Here is an 18,837-nt window from a genome sequence, read left to right on the forward strand (position 1 = left end):
TTCCCCTAACTCCTGCACTCAAGCCCCGCTGGTCTTCAAAGCCAAATGTTCTGGGGGCTCCTCTTCCTGATGCCAGATCCTCAGGCTGGGGAGCCTGATGTGGGACTCAGAACTCTTACTCCTGTGGGAGAACCTTGGCAATATGATTCTTTTCTAGACTGTGGGTTGCCCACAATGCAGGTATGAAATTTGATTATATTGTGAAAACACCCCTCCTACCTTCTCATGGCTTAGGCTTTGTCTCTGGACATCTTCTGCAAACTGGTTGGGTCACTCTCCTCCTAGGCTCCAAGAATCATCCTCCCCACCCCCATGATGTCCCCATCATTGAGGGGACTGCCCAGAGTGTAGCGATGTTTCCTCCTTTACACTTTCCTCGCTGGGTCCCAAGGCTCATCCCAATTCCTTCCTCTTTCTCTCTCTTTTCTTTTCCCTTTTATACTCCCAAAGTTGTGCGAAGGTTTTCTTGCCCTTTTGGAAGTCTGAGGTATTCCACAGGCATTCAGTAGATGTTCTGTGTGAATCATTCTACTTGCAGATGTATTCGTGGGAGGCGGAGCATTCTACATCCTACTCTTCTGCCATCTTGATTTCTCTCCCTAGAACTGAGTTTTCTATACAGATTTTTATTTAGCAGTAGGAAAGAGACAGGAAATTTGGATCTTAAGAAAGCGTTCTGGAGATTCTGACAAATGCCAAAAATTGAAAACAACTGCTAATAGAGACTAACTATTAAATATAAATCCTACATGTCGACAAAATCAATATCACCTGGGAGTTTATTAGAATTATCCAGGGATCGAATTATGGTGAATGAGAAGTTTTAGGTGGGAATGGTTCTCTGACACTGAAGATGTTCAAGGGAAATCTATTATAAGAAAAGTATTTAAATATCTTCTCAGAATATCTGATATCTGACTGGTAGAGGCCATAATGTTTAGAAACCACAAAACTCAAATGATGGTGGAGATCTCTGAGTCACACAGTTCCCAGGAAACAGGGATTAATTTACATTGCTGTAACCCGGTCATGGAGTTAGGCATGTATAGAGATAAGCTTTTGATCTTATCAATGTCATAACCAGCGACTTACTTTATTAAATTTCTTGTAGATACCAAAGAAAATAGAGCGAAACACAAACGTTCTCACGGTCCATGAGGTGGTCTCCAGAAGGAAAATCAAGAGGAAGAAAATAAGTCCTGTGACAGCCATTGCAATTAAAAATCTTCCAATTGCATCTGCTTCCAAACCATATACACTGCGCTTCATTGCTGGTGACAACAACAACAACAAAAATAGATAAGGGCTTACTTTGAAATATTAACCCAGTGAACAGATCCTACAAAGTCAACAAACAGGAAGGACTATAGATTTAAATGGAATGTTTATCAAACATTAATATATTCAAAGTTATGATTAATGAGTTCATATTATGCAAAATATCTTAAGAATCTATTAAGGTGGGAAAACTTTTAATTCCATGAGTTTTATCTTGCTATATAGTTCTAGGAATTTATTACTAGCATATACCAGACACTCAGAAGCATTGGGTGAATGCCTATTCACACTAATCAGAATATTAGGTAGTAGCTAAGGCTCTCCTTGCCCCCAAATATTTTTCCTCAGAAAATACTTTAGAGTGTGGTTCTGAAAGGGTGGAACAGAAGCAGAAGAATCAACTGTCACTGTGTTACATATGCGACCACTTTTAATTATTGGGGAACCCTTTTTTTTTTGTCTTTTGCCTTTTTCTAGAGCTGCATCCACGGCATATGGAGGCTCCCAGGCTAGGGGTCCAATCAGAGCTACAGCTGCTGGCCTATGCCAGAGCCAAGGCAACATGGGATCCCCAACCCACTGAGAGAGGCCAGGGATCGGACCCACAACCTCATGGTTCCTAGTCAGATTCATTAAACACTGAGCCACGACAGGAACGCCGAGAACACTAATATTTAAACTAAGTTGTAAGTGCGTGAAAGCTGGTACTTTTCCAGTTACTTATGATGATGTTAGTAATTATAAGACTTTGGATTCATGATAGAGAAAATAGTAAGCTCATCAAGGAGGTAAAGATAAACAAATTTCCTTTTTGTATTTAAAAAAAACTTTGTATTAAAATATACACACACACACACACACACACACACACACCCCAAGTGTAGGACTCAATGAATTTTTACAAATTGAAAATATCTACATAGACAGCAATATTTTTCATTCAGTTTTATATATAGTGAACTTTAAATATATACACACACACACACACACACACACACATAACTCTTTCAAGTGTATACTGTATGTACTTTTATAGTGATGGCTCTAGGAATTAGACTTGGCACACATAACTTATCATATATTGTATTTATCATTTCGAGTGAAGTGTAAAAACTTTTCCATGGTTTGTATCACTTTAACCTCCCTGTTTGTTACTCTACTAAATATCCCCACTATGTAAACTGAGAACATTAGCAGACAATGCTATTATTTTGCTTTAATCACCAAACTAAAAAAACTTGAGAAGAAAGTATATAGTATTCACCCACGATTTTATTCTTTTTTTTTATTTTCCCACTGTACAGCAAGGGGGTCAGGTTATTCTTACATGTATACATTACAATTACATTTTTCCCCCAGCCTTTCTTCTGTTGCAACATGAGTATCTAGACAAAGTTCTCAATGCTATTCAGCAGGATCTCCTTGTAAATCTATTCTAAGTTGTGTCTGATAAGCCCAAGCTCCTGATCCCTCCCACTCCCCGCCCCCCCATCAGGCAGCCATAAGTCTATTCTCCAAGTCCATGATTTTCTTTTCTGTGGAGATGTTCATTTGTGCTGGATATTAGATTGCAGTTATAAGTGATATCATATGGTATTTGTCTTTGTCTTTCTGGCTCATTTCACTCAGGATGAGAGTCTCTAGCTCCATCCATGTTGCTGCAAATGGCATTATGTCATTCTTTTTTATGGCCGAGTAGTATTCCATTGTGTATATATACCACCTCTTCCGAATCCAATCATCTGTCGATGGACATTTGGGTTGTTTCCATGTCTTGGCTATTGTGAAGAGTGCTGCAATGAACATGCGGGTGCATGTGTCTCTTTTAAGTAGAGTTTTGTCCGGATAGATGCCCAAGTGGGATTGCGGGGTCATATGGAAGTTCTATGTATAGATTTCTAAGGTATCTCCAAACTGTTCTCCAGGGTGGCTGTACCAGTTTCCATTCCCACCAACAGTGCAGGAGGGTTCCCTTTTCTCCACACCCCCTCCAGCACTTGTTATTTGTGGATTTATTAATGATGGCCATTCTGACTGGTGTGAGGTGATATCTCATGGTAGTTTTGATTTGCATTTCTCTTATAATCAGCAATGTTGAGCATTTTTTCATGTGTTTGCTGGCCATCTGTGTATCTTCTTTGGAGAAATGTCTATTCAGGTCTTTTGCCCATTTTTCCATTGATTGATTGGCTTTTTTGCTGTTGGGTTGTATAAGTTGTTTATATATTCTAGAGATTAAGCCCTTGTCGGTTGCATTATTTGAAACTATTTTCTCCCATTCTGTAAGTTGTCTTTCTGTTTTCTTTTGGGTTTCCTTTGTTGTGCAAAAGCTTTTCAGTTTGATGAGGTCCCATGGGTTTATTTTTGCTCTAATTTCTATTGCTTTGGGAGACTGACCTGAGAAAATATTCATGAGGTTGATGTCAGAGAGTGTTTTGCCTATGTTTTCTTCTAGGAGTTTGATGGTGTCCTGTCGTATATTTAAGTCTTTCAGCCATTTTGAGTTTGTTTTTGTGCATGGTGTGAGGGTGTGTTCTAGTTTCATTGCTTTGCATGCAGCTGTCCAGGTTTCCCAGCAATGCTTGCTGAATAGATTTTCTTTTTCCCATTTTATGTTCTTGCCTCCCTTGTCAAAGATTAATTGACCATAGGTGTCAGGGTTTATTTCCGGGTTCTCTATTCTGTTCCATTGGTCTGTGTGTCTGTTTTGATACCAGTACCACACTGTCTTGATGACTGTGGCTTTGTAGTATTTCTTGAAGTCTGGGAGAGTGATGCCTCCTGCTTGGTTTTTGTTTCTCAGGATTGCTTTGGCGATTCTGGGTCTTTTGTTGTTCCCTATAAATGTTTGGATTGTTTGTTCTAGTTCTGTGAAAAATGTCATGGGTCATTTGATAGGGATTGCATTGAATCTGTAGATTGCTTTGGGTAGTATGGCCATTTTTACAATATTGATTTTTCCAATCCATGAACATGGAATATCTTTCCATTTCTTTACATCTTCTTTGATTTCTTTGATTAAAGTTTTATAGTTCTCGGCATATAGGTCCTTTACCTCCTTGGTCAGGTGTATTCCGAGGTATTTGATTTTGTGAGGTGCAATTTTAAAAGGTATCGTATTTTTGTATTCCTTTTCTAATAGTTCATTGCTGGTATACAGAAATGCAACTGACTTCTGAATGTTAATCTTATATCCTGCTACTTTGCTGAATTTATTAATCAGTTCAAGTAGTTTTGGGGTTGAGTCCTTAGGGTTTTCTATGTATAGTATCATGTCATCTGCATACAGTGACAGTTTGATCTCTTCTCTTCCTATATGGATGCCTTTTATTTCTTTTGTTTGTCTAATTGCTGTGGCTAGGACTTCCAAAACGATGTTGAAGAGCATTGGTGAGAGTGGGCATCCCTGTCTTGTTCCAGATTTGAGTGAGAAGGCTTTCAGTTTTTCCCCATTGAGGATTATATTTGCTGTGGGTTTATCATAAATGGCTTTGATTATGTTCAGGAATGTTCCCTCTATACCCACTTTGGCGAGGGTCTTGATCATGAATGGATGTTGGACTTTGTCAAATGCTTTTTCTGCATCTATTGAGATGATCATATGATTTTTGACTTTTTTTTTGTTAATGTGGTGTATGATGCTGATGGATTTGCGTATGTTGAACCATCCTTGTGAACCTGGGATGAACCCAACCTGGTCATGGTGTATAATTTTTTTGATATGTTGTTGGATTTGGTTGGCTAAGATTTTGTTGAGAATTTTTGCATCTATATTCATCAATGATATTGGCCGATAGTTTTCTTTTTTGGTGGTATCTCTGCCTGGTTTTGGAATGAGGGTGATGGTGGCATCATAGAATGTCTTTGGGAGTATTCCTTCTTCTTCAACCTTTTGAAAGAGTTTAAGGAGGATGGGCACCAGTTCCTCTTTATATGTTTGGTGGAATTCACCTGTGATGCCATCTGGTCCTGGACTTTTATTTGTAGGGAGTGATTTTATGACCTCTTCAATTTCATTTCTAGTGATCGGTCTGTTCAGTTGGTCTGTTTCTACTTGATTCAGTTTTGGCAAGCTGTAAGATTCTAGAAAATTGTCCATTTCTTCCAGATTGTCAAACTTGTTGCCATATAGTTGTTCATAGTATTCTCTTATGGTTTTTTGTATTTCTGCTGTATCCGTTGTGATTTCTCCTTTTTCATTTCTAATTTTGGTTATTTGGGTTCTTTCTCTCCTCTTTTTAGTGAGTCTGGCCAGGGGTTTGTCAATGTTGTTTACCTTTTCAAAGAACCAGCTCTTGGTTTTATTAATTTTCTCTATTGTTTTTTGAATCTCTATTTTATTGATTTCTTCTTTGATCTTTATAATTTCCTTCCTTCTGCTGACTTTAGGCCTTTTTTGTTCTTTTTCTAATTCATTTAGGTGGAGGGTTAAGTTGTCAATTTGGGATCTTTCTTCTTTTTTGAGAAATGCCTGTATTGCTATAAATTTCCCTCTGAGCACTGCTTTCGCAGCATCCCATAGATTTTGAGCGGTTGTGTCTTCATTATCAATTGTTTCAAGGTAGTTTTTAATTTCCTTCTTGATTTCCTCATTGACCCATTGGTTTTTTAGTAGCATGTTGTTTAGTCTCCATGCAGTAGGTTTTTTCTCTTTCCTTTTCCCATGGTTGATTTCTAATTTCATGGCGTTGTAGTCAGAGAAGATACTTGAGATAATTTCTATGCTCCTAAATTTATTGAGATTAGCTTTGTGTCCCAATATGTGCTCGATTCTTGAGAATGTTCCATGAGCATTTGAGAAGAATGTGTATTCTGCTTTTTTTGGATGTAGTGCCCTGAAGATATCAATTAAGTCTAACTTTTCTATTGTTTCCTTCAGGATCTCTGTTGCTTTATTGGTTTTCTGTCTAGAGGATCTGTCCATTGATGTGAGGGGGGTATTAAGGTCTCCTACTATGATTGTATTCTCATCAATATCTCCCTTTATGTCTGTTAATATTTGTTGTATGTATCTGGGTGCTCCTACATTTGGGGCATATATGTTGACGATGGTAACATCCTCTCCTTGGATGGATCCCTTAATCATTAAGTAGTGTCCTTCTTTATCTTTCTTTATGTCTTTTGTTTTAAAGTCTATTTTGTCTGATATGAGCATTGCGACTTCTGCTTTTCTGTCTTGTCTATTGGCGTGAAATATTTTTCCCCACCCTTTCACTTTCAATCTATATGTATCTTTTGTCCTAAGGTGAGTTTCTTGTAGGCAGCAAATTGAAGGTTTTTGCCTTTTTATCCACTCAGCCACTCTGTGTCTTTTGATTGGGGCGTTCAGTCCATTGACATTTAAGGTGATAATTGATAGATGATTATTTATTGCCATTTGAACCTCGTGTTCCAGTTGATTCTATGGTTCTCCATTCTTCTTTTCTTTTTTTTTTTTTTTGGTTGGATGGTCTCCTGTTATTATCTGCTTGAGTGTATTTTTTCTTCATTTTCTGCAAATGAAATATTTGGTTTTGGCTTGTGGCTTTGGTTTTGGCTGTTTTTTAAGTATGCTAACCCCTTCCCATAATTGTGTGTTTTAGCCTGATGGTCCTGTAAGTTCAAACACTTCATTACTATATTAAAATTAAGAAGAGAAACATAAAAACAAACAAAAAGGGTTATTTACTTCCTAACATCCCTTGCCCACATTTTATGGTTTTGATGACTCTTTTTTATTTGTTTCTTTTTAATTTTATTTTGTTTGAGGCCTGTTCATGATTAAATCTGTATGCTGGCTTATTTGAGTGACTGCTCTCTGATTGCAGTTTCCTCAGTCCTAGTTCTTCCTCTTCTTCTTTTTTTTCTTTTTTCCTTTTCTTTTTTCTTCCCTTTCCTTCCTTTCTTTTTGGTTTAGAGAAGCCCTTTCAATATGTCCTTTAACCTGGGTTTTGTGTTGCAGTATTCTTTAAGTTTTTGTTTGTTGGAAAAAATTTTTATTTCCCCTTCTATTTTAAATGATATTCTTGCTGGATAGAGTATTCTAGGTTGCATATTTTTTCCTTTGAGCACTTTAAATATCTCTTGCCATTCCCTCCTGGCCTGTAGTGTTTCTGTAGAGAAGTCAGCTGATATTCTTATGGGGGTTCCCTTGTAGGTAACATTCTGTTTTTCTCTTGCTACCTTTAGGATCCTCTCTTTATCACTAACTTTTGCCATTTTTATTATGATGTGTCTTGGTGTGGGTCTGTTTGGGTTCAGTTTGTTTGGGGCCCTCTGTGCTTCTTGTATCTTGAACCCAGCATCCTTTAGATTTGGGAAGTTTCCAGCGATAATTTCTTCAAATATATTTTCCATCCCCTTATCTTTTTCTACTCCTTCTGGTATTCCTATTATGCGTAGATTGGCCTGCTTTATATTATCCCATAGGTCTCTTATATTGCTTTCCAGTTTTTTGATTCGGTTTTCTGTCTGTTGACCGGATTGAGTGATTTCCATTATTCTATCTTCCATATCACTGATTTGTTCTTCTGCATTATTCATTCTGGTTTTTACTGCCCTTAGTTCAGTTTGCATCTCTGCAAATGAATGTTCTAGTTTTTCTTGGCTCCTCCTTATATTTTCTAGTTTCTTTCTGAGGGTATCTGCATTACTGTTCATATCTTCTCTTAATTCCTTCAGTATTTTCACCATTTCTCTTTTGAACTCCAGGTCTGTCAGACTGCAGAGATCCGTTTCATTGTTGACTGTTTTAGGTGAGTTCTCCTGTTGGTTTGACTGGGGGTGGTTTCTCTGCTTCTTCATCTTGCTTGTTGTTTTCTTTCTCCTGAGGGAGTTGTACTCTCTGTTATCGCGCAGTGTTTGCCTTGTCACTGCCGTGGAATATTTCCTGAGGGCTGGCATTGTTGGTCCATCTTTTTTGAGGCAGTGTGACTTTTCCGGAGTGTTGATGGGGCTAACAGTGTTTCTTTGAAGCAAAGGAGGACTTCCTGAGGGCAGACATGACTGGGAGGTCCACACCACGATGGTAGCAGATTTCACTTGGTCATGCAGAGCTTGCTCTGGTGTTTTTAGGCTGTGGGGTTCTTGCAGGGGGTTGGCGGTGTTGGGCAGCTGTTCCTCAGGAGTGCAGCACCCCCTGGGGGCTGGAGCAGCTATCTGGGTCACTGAGAACCTAAGAGGCTCTTCCCTAGGGCAGCCCAACTCAGAAGGATGGCCTGAGAATGTAGGCAGATCTTTTCACAGTCTGGCCAAGCTTGTTGCAGCTTTTCTGGGCTGCAGGGGGTCTTCTAGGGGGCTGGTGGTGCTGAGCAGCTATTCCGTGGGAGTGGGGCTTGGGCGGGTAGCAGGGCCATTGGAAACCGAAGAGGCTCCTCCCCGGGGCAGCCTGACTCAGAAAGACTGTCTGAGATCTTTTCCCGGCTCGGCCGAGCTTGTTACAGCTTTTCTGGGCTGCAGGGGGTCCTGCCTGGAGCTGGCAGTCCTATGCAGCTGATCTACTAGGGCACCCCCTGGGGGCTTGGGCGGGTAGCAGGGCCATTGGAAACCGAAGAGGCTCCTCCCCGGGGCAGCCTGACTCAGAAAAACCATCCGGGAATTAGGCAGATCTATTCACTGCCTGGCTAGGCTTGTTCTAGCTTTTCTGGGCTGCAGGCCTTTTCTTGGGGGCTGGAGGTGTTTGGTGCTACTCTGCGGAAGTGTAGCCCCTCCAAAGGGCAAGCAGGCCTGTGCAGGGACAGCCCCTGCGGTGGTAGGCTTCAGGCAATTGTTGAGGCCAGCCCTCCTGGATGGCAGGCAGCCCCAGGTTCGGCGAGAGCGTAGGGGGTGGTGGGGGTGGGGGGAGGGGATGCACTGGGAAGCACAGCTTTCAGCTAGCTAGCGGGCCTGTAAGCTTGCTGTGGCATGGGAGATATTCTATGGGGACCCACCCCTTCTTCTCTCCCCTCCCCAGCACGGGTGCAGACCAGGCTCTTTTCCCAGGTTCCCTCTGATGTGGCTTTCCACTTCCCTGCCCCTAGAGTATTGCTCCCTTCCTCTGCGACAGCTTTGTTTTCTAGTCTCCCAGGCAGTCTCTGCCCCATCAAATGGTTTCTAGACCTCCCAAGCAGTTTCCGCTCCGCCCCGCCCCCCCAGCCTGGGGACTAACCTCTGGAGCCTAGGTCTCAGTGCCCAGCCCCCACCCAGGCATCCCCTAGCCCTTTCTTGGTGACCAACCCTCAGAGGCGAGGTCTCGGTGCCCAGCCCCCACCCAGGCGTCTCAATTTTTGGTGACTGTGCCCGTAGTTCAGATGGTCCGTTCGGTTCTTGATTGGCTTTTCCGTACTCCAACTTACTGCTACACTCTTCTCTGCATCTGGAGATTCCTCCGGTTCGTTTGATCTTTCCCCCGGGTAGGTGACTTTCCAGGGTGCGGGGTCCCTTTCTCCTCCGCAGTTCCCTTTTGGGAGCGGCCATCCCGCTCGGATTCACCTTCTCTCACTCTCCTCTTTTCTCCCGTTCTGTCCCGTAATGTCACGTACTTCTTGCCGTTATTGGAGTTTAGGTTCTTCTGCCAGCGATTGGTTGCTGTTCTGTGCGAGTCATTTATTCTGTAGATGTGCTTTTTTTTGTTGTGTTTGTGGGAGAGGGCAAGCGTGTCCCCCTACTCCTCCGCCATCTTGTCCTCTCTCCCACGATTTTATTCTTTACATTGTTCTTTTTTTTTTCTTGTCTTTTTGTCTTTTTAGGGCCGTACCCGTGGCATAAGGAGGTTCCCAGGCCAGGGGTCTATCAGAGCTAAGGCTGCCGGCCTACACCATAGCAACAGCAATGCCAGATCCAAGCCGCATCTGCAGCCTACACCAGAGCTCACAGTAATGCCAGATCCTTAACCCACTGATGCAGGCCAGGGATTTAACCTGCAACCTCATGGTTCCTAGTTGGATTCGTTTCCACTGTGCCACAATGGGAACTCCTGTCCTTTTTTTCTTTATATTCTAAAATTACTTCTTCAATCATTTATATTTCTAGAATCTTTATAGCCATTCTTTTAGGATTTCTACACATCAAAACTTCCTGTAGATACTCTTAATCTTAAAACAACTTATTTTCCCTTTATTTTTAAAAGATATTTCCTATGTATATAGAATTTTGAGGTGACAGGTTTTTCATTTCAGCACTTGATAATAATGTATCAGTTCCTCGAGTCTTCATGGTTTCTGATGAGAAATCTATAAATTAGAGGAACTGTTTTGCCCTATGGTTAAGGTGTAATTTTTTGTAGCTACTTTTCTCGTCTTTCGTTTTCAAAGCTAGATTATGATGTATCTCGGCATGAATTTCATTGGTTTTAACATATATGAAGTTTACTCAGTTTCTTGAATTTCTAGGTTTATAATTTTTATGCTTATTTTTTATTATATGTTTTTAAAATTGAGACATAATTCACATATAACATTAGCTTCAGTTATACAGAATAATAATTTAATTTTTGTATATACTGAGAAACAATCACAATAAGTCAACATTCATCACCATACAGTTATGTTTTTTCTTGTGATGAGAACTTTTAATACATACTCTCTTAGGAGCTTTCAAATACACAACACATTATTATTACCTATAGTTACCTTAGTTATAGTAATATTACTAATAATGGTAATACTAATATTAGTTACCTGCAATTATATCCTCATAATTAATTTATTTTTTAACTGGAAGTTTAAACTTTTGGATATCTTCACCTGTTTCACTCAATCTCATACTTCCCGCTTCTTGCAACCATCAATCTATTGTATATGAGTTCTTTTTTTTTTAAGATTCCACGTTTCTTAAGTTTCAGATTCCACATTGTAAGAGAGATAATATTGAATTTGACTTTGACTTATTTTACTATACATAATACTCTCAAAGTATATTCATGTTCCCATAAGTGACAAGATTTTCTCCTCTTTTATGGAGATATATATATCTGAGATTTATACCACATTTTCTTTTTTCATTCATTTTTGGAGGTTATTTCTCATGAGAAAGTACACTAAGCATATAAGCTTTGAATCTTAGCTCTAACTCATATAAGATATTTCACCAATCTGTAAAAGCTTTAGTTTCCTCAAAGTGAGGATAATAACACATAGCTTGAATAACTGTGAAGATTCAGAATAATGTAGGGAGAGCTACTCACATGCAGTAAGTTGTTGACTAGTGGTAACTCTGATGAGCCTTGGGAAGCCCTGTATACTTACCTTCTTCACTACAATTCATGAAGATAGGAACGTTTTTCTTTGAGGCGCATGTTGCTTTTGTCTGCTGGAAATCATAATATCTGCTGATGCTCATCCCCAAATTATGTATGGGTAACAACATCATTGAATTAAGCATGTGGCTTTTAGAAGCAGACTCCTTGTCTATGATTAAAAAGATGATAACATTAGCATGCTTTATATGAAATTATCTGCCCCATGAAAACAAAAGCTCCCCAAGTTTCTCAAAATAAACTGAGAAAACTACAAAGCCATCATATTACTCTTGTGAAACTCTTGTCACTAAGTATACAATTTCTAATGTCTTGTAGCATATTGTATGTTGATAATTACAGAATTTGAAAGTCCTTTTGGGAAAGTTGATGTCTATATAATCTGTCTCCCTCTCACCTGATGTGAATAGTAAACCCATACTGATTATTTCTCATATTTCATATCCTATATGATCAATAAAAAAGGAAAACAAAGTGGGAAACACAGCCTAGGACTCAACAGTGAGAAAGAGATAAAGAACATTTCATCAGTTGAAAGGAGGCACATCTCCAGAGGACAAAACTTAAAGCTAACTGAGGTTTCTCTAAATAGTAAACTAATGCGTATAATATATGATGAATATATAGGAGAAAATATAAAGATGGTTACGGGTCAAGATATTAAGAATTCAAGATTGAATTCAGATAATTGGGAATAAAGACAAAATATATCTGAAAAAAATTTGTAAGATACCAACACAAGTGAGGTTGCAAATATAGAAATTTTCTAAGTGGTTATGTCATACCAAGTGTGTCCCAAAGGGAATAGCAACTGGTTTAGATACACATAAGGTGGTAACCAGAAAGAATAATTCTGGACATTTATTGGCCACTTGAGTACATGCTAAAAGTAACAAATGGTGTTTCACCCCCTTGTTAAATTTATTCCTAGGTATATACTTGATGTGACTTTAAACAGGATGCTTAGAAAACTATAAAACATTGATGAAGGAATTTTAAGATGATTCCAAAAAAAAAAAAAAAAACCCAGAAAGATATCCCATGCTCCTGGATTGGATGAATTAATATTGTTAAAATGGCCATACTACCCAAAATAATCTACAGATTTAAGGTGATCCCTATCAAATTACCCATGACATTTTTCACAGACCTAGAACAAATAATCCAAAAATTTATTTGGAACCATTAAAGACCCAGAATTGCCAAAGCTACCCTGATGAAAAAAGAACAAAGCAGGAGGCATAACTCTCCCAGACTTCAGACAATATTACAAAGCTACAGAAATCAAGATAATGTGGCACTGGTACAAAAACAGACATAGGATCAATGGAAAAGAATAAAGGGCCCAGAAATAAACTCAGACACCTATGGTCAATTAATTTTTGACAAAGGAGGCAAGAATATAAAATGGGAAAAAGTCTCATTAGTAACTGGTGCTGGTAAAACTCAACAGTTGCGTGTAAATAAATGAAACTAGAACATATCCTCACACCATGCACAAAAATAAGCTCAAAATGGCTTAAGACATAAAACTTAAGACTTAAAACCATAATACTCCTAGAATAGAACATAAGAAAAGCATTCTCTGACATAAACCATACAAATGTTTTATTATGTCAGCCTCCCAAGGCAATAGAAATAAAAACGAAAATAAACAAATGGGACCTAATCAAACTTACAAGATTTTGCACAGCAACGGAAACCATCAAAAAATATAAAGACATCCACTGGAATGAGAGAAAATAGTTGCAAAGTAGGCAAGTAACAAGGGTGTAATCTTTAAAATATACAGAAAACTCATACAACTAATTAACAAAAAACCCAAACAACCCAATTGAAAAATGGACAGAACTAAATATATATTTCTCAAAAAGGACCTACAGATGGCCAGTAAGCACATGTAAAAATGCACAGAAAACATCACTATTAGAGAAAGTCAAATCAAATCTACAATGAGTTACCACCTCACACCAGTTGGAAGAGTCATCATAAATAAGTCTACAAATAAATTCTGGTGAGGGTGTGGAGAAAAGGGAACCATCATACAATTTGGTGGGAATGTAAATTGGTACAACCACTATGGAAAACAGTATGGAGGTTCCTCAGAAAACTAAATATAGAATTACCATATGATCTAGCAATCCCACCCCTGGGCATATATCTAGACACAACTATCATTCAAAAAGATACATGCATCTCTATGTTCATAGCAAGACTATTCATGATAGTTAAGACATGAATGCAACGTATATGGAAGCAACCTAAATTCCCATTGATAGACGAATGCATTCAGAATATTTAGTACATATATACCACAGAACACTACTCAGCCATTAAAAAGAAAGAAATAATGCCATTTGCAGCAACATGTATACAACTAGAGATTATCATATTAAGTGAAGTAAGTCAGAAAGAGAAAGACAAATACCATATGATATCACATATATGGAAACTAAATTTTGGCAAAAATGAACATATTTACATAACAGAAACCTAGTCACAGACATAGAAAACAGACTTGTGGTTGCAGAAGGAGAAGGGGGAGGAAGTGGGATAAACTGGAAGTTTGTGGTTAGTATATCCAAACTATTACATTTAGAATGGATAAACAAAAAGGTTCTACTTTATAACTGGGAACTATATCCAGTCTTTTGGGAAAGATCATGATGGAAGATAATATAGGAAAGGGAATTTATATATATGTATGACTGGGGCACTTTGCTGTATAGCAGAAATTGGCACAAGACTGTACATAAATTATACCTTAATAAAAAAAACTATGTGAAATATAATTTTTAAAATGAAAATAAAAAATTTAATATAGAATCAAAAAAGAGCTTGAATTGCCAAAGCAATTTTGAGATAAAAGAACAAACCTGGGGATATAACCATTTTAGTCTTCAGAGTATACTACAAAGCTACAGTAATCAAAACAGCATGGTATTGGCACAAAAGTAGACACACAGAAAAATTGAACAGACTAGGGAGCTCATAAATAAGTCCACGCACCCAGTAGTCTATGACAAAAAAGGTTAGAATGTACAATGGAAAAAAGTCTCATCAACAAGTAGTGCTGAGAAAACTGGTCACCACATATTAAACAATAAGATTAGAACATTCCCTCACACAGAATACAAAAATAAACCTAAATGTCAGACCTAAAACTATAAAACTCTTTGAAGAAAACAGGCAGAACACCCTGACATAAACAGCATCAATATTTTTTTGGATCAATCTCCTAAGGCAAAAGAAATAAAAGCAAAAATAAACAAATGGAATCTAGTGAAACTTAAAAAGGAAACCTTCAACAAAATGAAAAGAATACCTATGGGATGGAACAAAATATTTGAAAATTATGCAACTGACAAGGGATTGGTTAAAATCCAATATATACAAATATCACCCTCAATTCAATGTCAAAAAAAAACAACTGAATCAAAAAAACAGGCAGAAGGCCTGAATAAAGATTTTTTTAAAGAAGACATTCAGATGGTAACAGGCACATAAAAAGATGCTCAACATCACTAATTATTATACACATTCAAACCAAAATAACAATGAGGTATCAAGTCATATCTGTCAGAATGCCTATCATCACAAATTCTAGGAGTTCCCACTGTGGTGCAGTGGGTTAAGAATTGGACTGGAGCAGCTTGAGTTGCTGTGGAAGTGTGGGTTTACTCTCTGGCTTGACACAGTGTGTTAAAGGATCCAGTATCACTGCAGCTGTGCTGTAGGTTGAAGTTATGGCTTGGATTCAGTCCCTGGCCCAGGAACTTCCATATGCTGTGGGTGTGGCTGTAAAAAGAAAATTCTACAAATAACAATTGCTGGTTAGAATATGGAGGAAAGTGGGAGTTCCCGTTGTGGCGCAGTGGTTAACAAATCCGACTAGGAACCATGAGGTTGCAGGTTTGATCCCTGGCCTTGCTCAGTGGGTTAAGGATCTAGTGTTGCTGTGAGCTGTAGTGTAGGTTGCAGATGCAGCTTGGATCCCACATTGCTGTGGCTCTGGTGTAGGCTGGCGGCTACAGCTCTGATTCGACCCCAGCCTGGGAACTTCCATATGCCACGGGGAGCAGCTCTAGAATAGGTAAAAAGGCAAAAAAAAAAAAAAGAATATGGAGGAAGGTAACATTTGTACACTGTTGGTGGGAATTTAAATTGGTGCAGCCACTGTGGAAAATGGTATGAATGTTCTCAGGAAACTACAAATAGAACTACTACATCATCCAACAATTCCACTCCTGGGTATATACACAGAAAAGTTGGAAACACTAATTCAAATGGATACATGCACCACAACATTTCAAATTGAACTAATTATAATAGTCAACATATGAAGCAACCCAAATGCCCACAGTATGTGTGTGTGTGTGTGTGTGTGTGTGTGTGTGTACTGCCGTAAAAGGAATGCAATTCTACAATTTGCAGCAACATGAAAGGATCTTGAGAATAATATGCTTAGTGAAATGTCAGACAGAAAAAGATAAATAGTACATATCTCTTTTATGTTGAATCTAAATAATAATACAAATGAATTTATATGGACAACAGAAACAGATACAGAAAACAAACTTGTAGTTACAAAAGGACAAAAGGAAACTGGGAGGGACAAGAATGGTGTATAGGATTAACAAATATCAAACTACTGTATATAAAACAGATAAGCAACAGGAATATAACATATAGCACAGGAAATTACACGCATTATCTTGTAATAACTTATAATGGCATTTAATCTGGAAAAATATTGAGTCACTATGCTGTTCACCTGAAATTAACATAATATGGTGAATATTGTAATATATTGTAAATATTTTAATAAGGAAAATGGCTAATGTTGTAAGTATTTAGTCTCTCTGTGGAATACATATGTATCTTCTCACCTCTAAAGAGTAGAAGAAAATCTTCCTAGATAAAGGAGAAATATGATTACTTAACTGAAAAATTATTGAAGGATACCATAAGGGTAGGGTGGGGAGAAAGATAAAAGTTGAGAAAAACATGTTGTAATGTATGTTACAAAATATTTATCTTCCAATTCAGCATGTGTACTAATCAATAAGTGTAGAATGTCAACAAACCAGACTAGATACAAATCAGAAACAATCAGTGTAAGCATCTGTGCATAATGGCTGAACACTATAAGATCTAGAGAAAAGCAGAATTGCTATCTGCAGTTTTGGTTTGCCTCTTTATATATTTCCCATGTCTCTGATAATATCCTAATTTTCATGTCATCTCTGAATAATGCTAGTTTAATTTCTTCCTTTCTATTCTCATATTCTTTACTTTTATCTATTACTCTACTGATCAGGACCCTAGATATCATGTTGAATTTGAAGGGAATATTTTAAATAATTTATCAGTGAATATGATATCTTTGTATACTTTTTGCAAATATGAATTTATTGAAATTTTTACCTAGTTATAATGAATCATATTTTAAAGTTTCAAAAACTCAAGGTAATATGTTTACATATATGATTTTCCACTATTGATTTATTAATATTGTGAATTACATTAAAAGACTTTCCAAGTCTATCATAGATCCATTAAATCTAATCTGCATTACTGGGAAAAATCTAGTTTGGTCATAATGAGTTATCTTTTCTGTACTTGGCTGAATTCAGTTTGCAGTATTCTGCTCAGAATTTTACATCTATATTTATGAGTGATTTCATCTTGTAATGTTTCTTTTATTCTTTTCTATTTATGATGTCAAAGTTATGATAACTTCACATAATGAGCAGAGAAGCTGTTTCCCCCTTGCTCTCTAGAAGGGTTTTATTAAATTAGAATTCTAATTTTTACTTATTTCATAAAACTTCAATATGATCCTAATGCTTACTTTATAGAAAGGGTTTTAATTAATAATATTTGGGGGGATTTTTAATTTTTTATTGAAGTACAGTTGATTTACAGGGTTGTGATAATTTTTGCTGTACAACAAAGTCATACCTATACACATATCCATTCTCTTTCAGATTCTTTTCCCACATAAGATTATCACAGGATATTGGGATAATATTTGACATATTATCATATGTCCCTGCTCATCAATCATTCCATATACCTCAGTGTGCATACGCCAATTCCAAACCCCTGTCTATCCTTCCACCCCCCCCAACCTGTCCATTTTTATAACCATAAGGAGAGAGGATCTCCACATAAATAGGTAGGACTTAAGATTTTTTTTTTTAAAGGTGGAAGAGGGTTGGTTTCTGCAACCCATGCAGGGAGCTGTAAGACAAAAGAATTGTCACACCTGGGGGTGTCCCCTCACCAGTGGGGGCTCAAGCTGGGTCAGAAAAGGAGATTTGGATGCTCAGAGGAATTCTTAACAGCTGGTCTGTGGCAAGAAGGACAGAATGAGACATATACAGGGGGTCCGTGCAACCCCTTGTGCCATCAAGTCTGAGACACAAGTCAACAGATACAGGCAGAGGTTGAGTACTGAAGCATGGAGTTTAGAGAACAAGCCCAGAAATAAGATGGTTGTTGGCTGTGTGAGATGGCCTAGAAGAGTGGGAGGGCAGAGTACTGCAAATGAGAATGTTTGAAGAAGTGGCCCAGGCCACCATGGAGGTAACCTCCCTCAACATAATAAAAACCATATATGAAAAGCCCACAGCTAAGATCATTCTCAGTGGTGAAAAACTGAAAGCATGACCCCTAAGGTCAGGAATAAGACAAGGATGTCCTCTTTCAGCAATGTTCTTCAACATAGTCTTGAAAGTCCTAGTCATACAAATAAGAGAAGAAAAATAAATAAAAGGAATCTAGATTGAAAAAGAAGAATTAAAATATCGCTGTTTGCAGATGACATGATTCTATACCTAGAAAATCTTAAAGACACTATCAGAAAACCTAGGGCTCATCAATGAATTTGGTAAAGTCTCAGGATACAAAATTAATACACAGAAATAAATTGCATTTCTATATACTAACAATGAAAGATCAGAAAGAGAAATTAAGGAAACAATCGCATTTACCATTGCATCAAAAAGAATAAAATACCTAGGAATAAACCTACCTAAAGAAACAAAAGACCTGTACTCTGAAAACTATAAGACACTGATGAAAGAAATCAAAGAAGACATAAATATCTGGAAAAATATACCATGCTCTTGGATTGGAAACATCTATATAATCAAAATGACAATACTACCTAAGGCAATCTACAGATTCAATGCACTCCTTATTAAATTACCAATGACATTCTTTACAGAATTAGAACAAAATATTTTAAAATTTGTATGGAAGAACAAAAGACCTCAAATAGACAAATATTGAAAAGAAAAAAATGGAACTGAAGGAACCAGGCTCCCTGACTTCAGACT

At 37.8% G+C, this 18,837-nt stretch overlaps 1 protein-coding gene across 1 annotated transcript in view; it reads right to left on the reverse strand.

Annotated features, from left to right (window-relative positions):
• The window catches only part of LOC125128405 (phospholipid-transporting ATPase ABCA3-like), a 195,777-nt gene that overhangs the window by 24,327 nt on the left and 152,613 nt on the right, over positions 1-18,837 (reverse strand). Inside the window, exons 24-25 of the mRNA XM_047782760.1 lie at positions 11,481-11,673; positions 1,093-1,271 (exon numbers count right to left, since the gene is read on the reverse strand). Coding sequence (XP_047638716.1) covers positions 1,093-1,271; positions 11,481-11,673 — 372 coding nt within the window. The remainder of the gene's footprint in view (positions 1-1,092; positions 1,272-11,480; positions 11,674-18,837) is intronic.

The sequence above is a fragment of the Phacochoerus africanus genome, chromosome 5 (genome assembly GCF_016906955.1).
Source record: "Phacochoerus africanus isolate WHEZ1 chromosome 5, ROS_Pafr_v1, whole genome shotgun sequence".
Classification (NCBI taxonomy): Eukaryota; Metazoa; Chordata; class Mammalia; order Artiodactyla; family Suidae; genus Phacochoerus; species Phacochoerus africanus.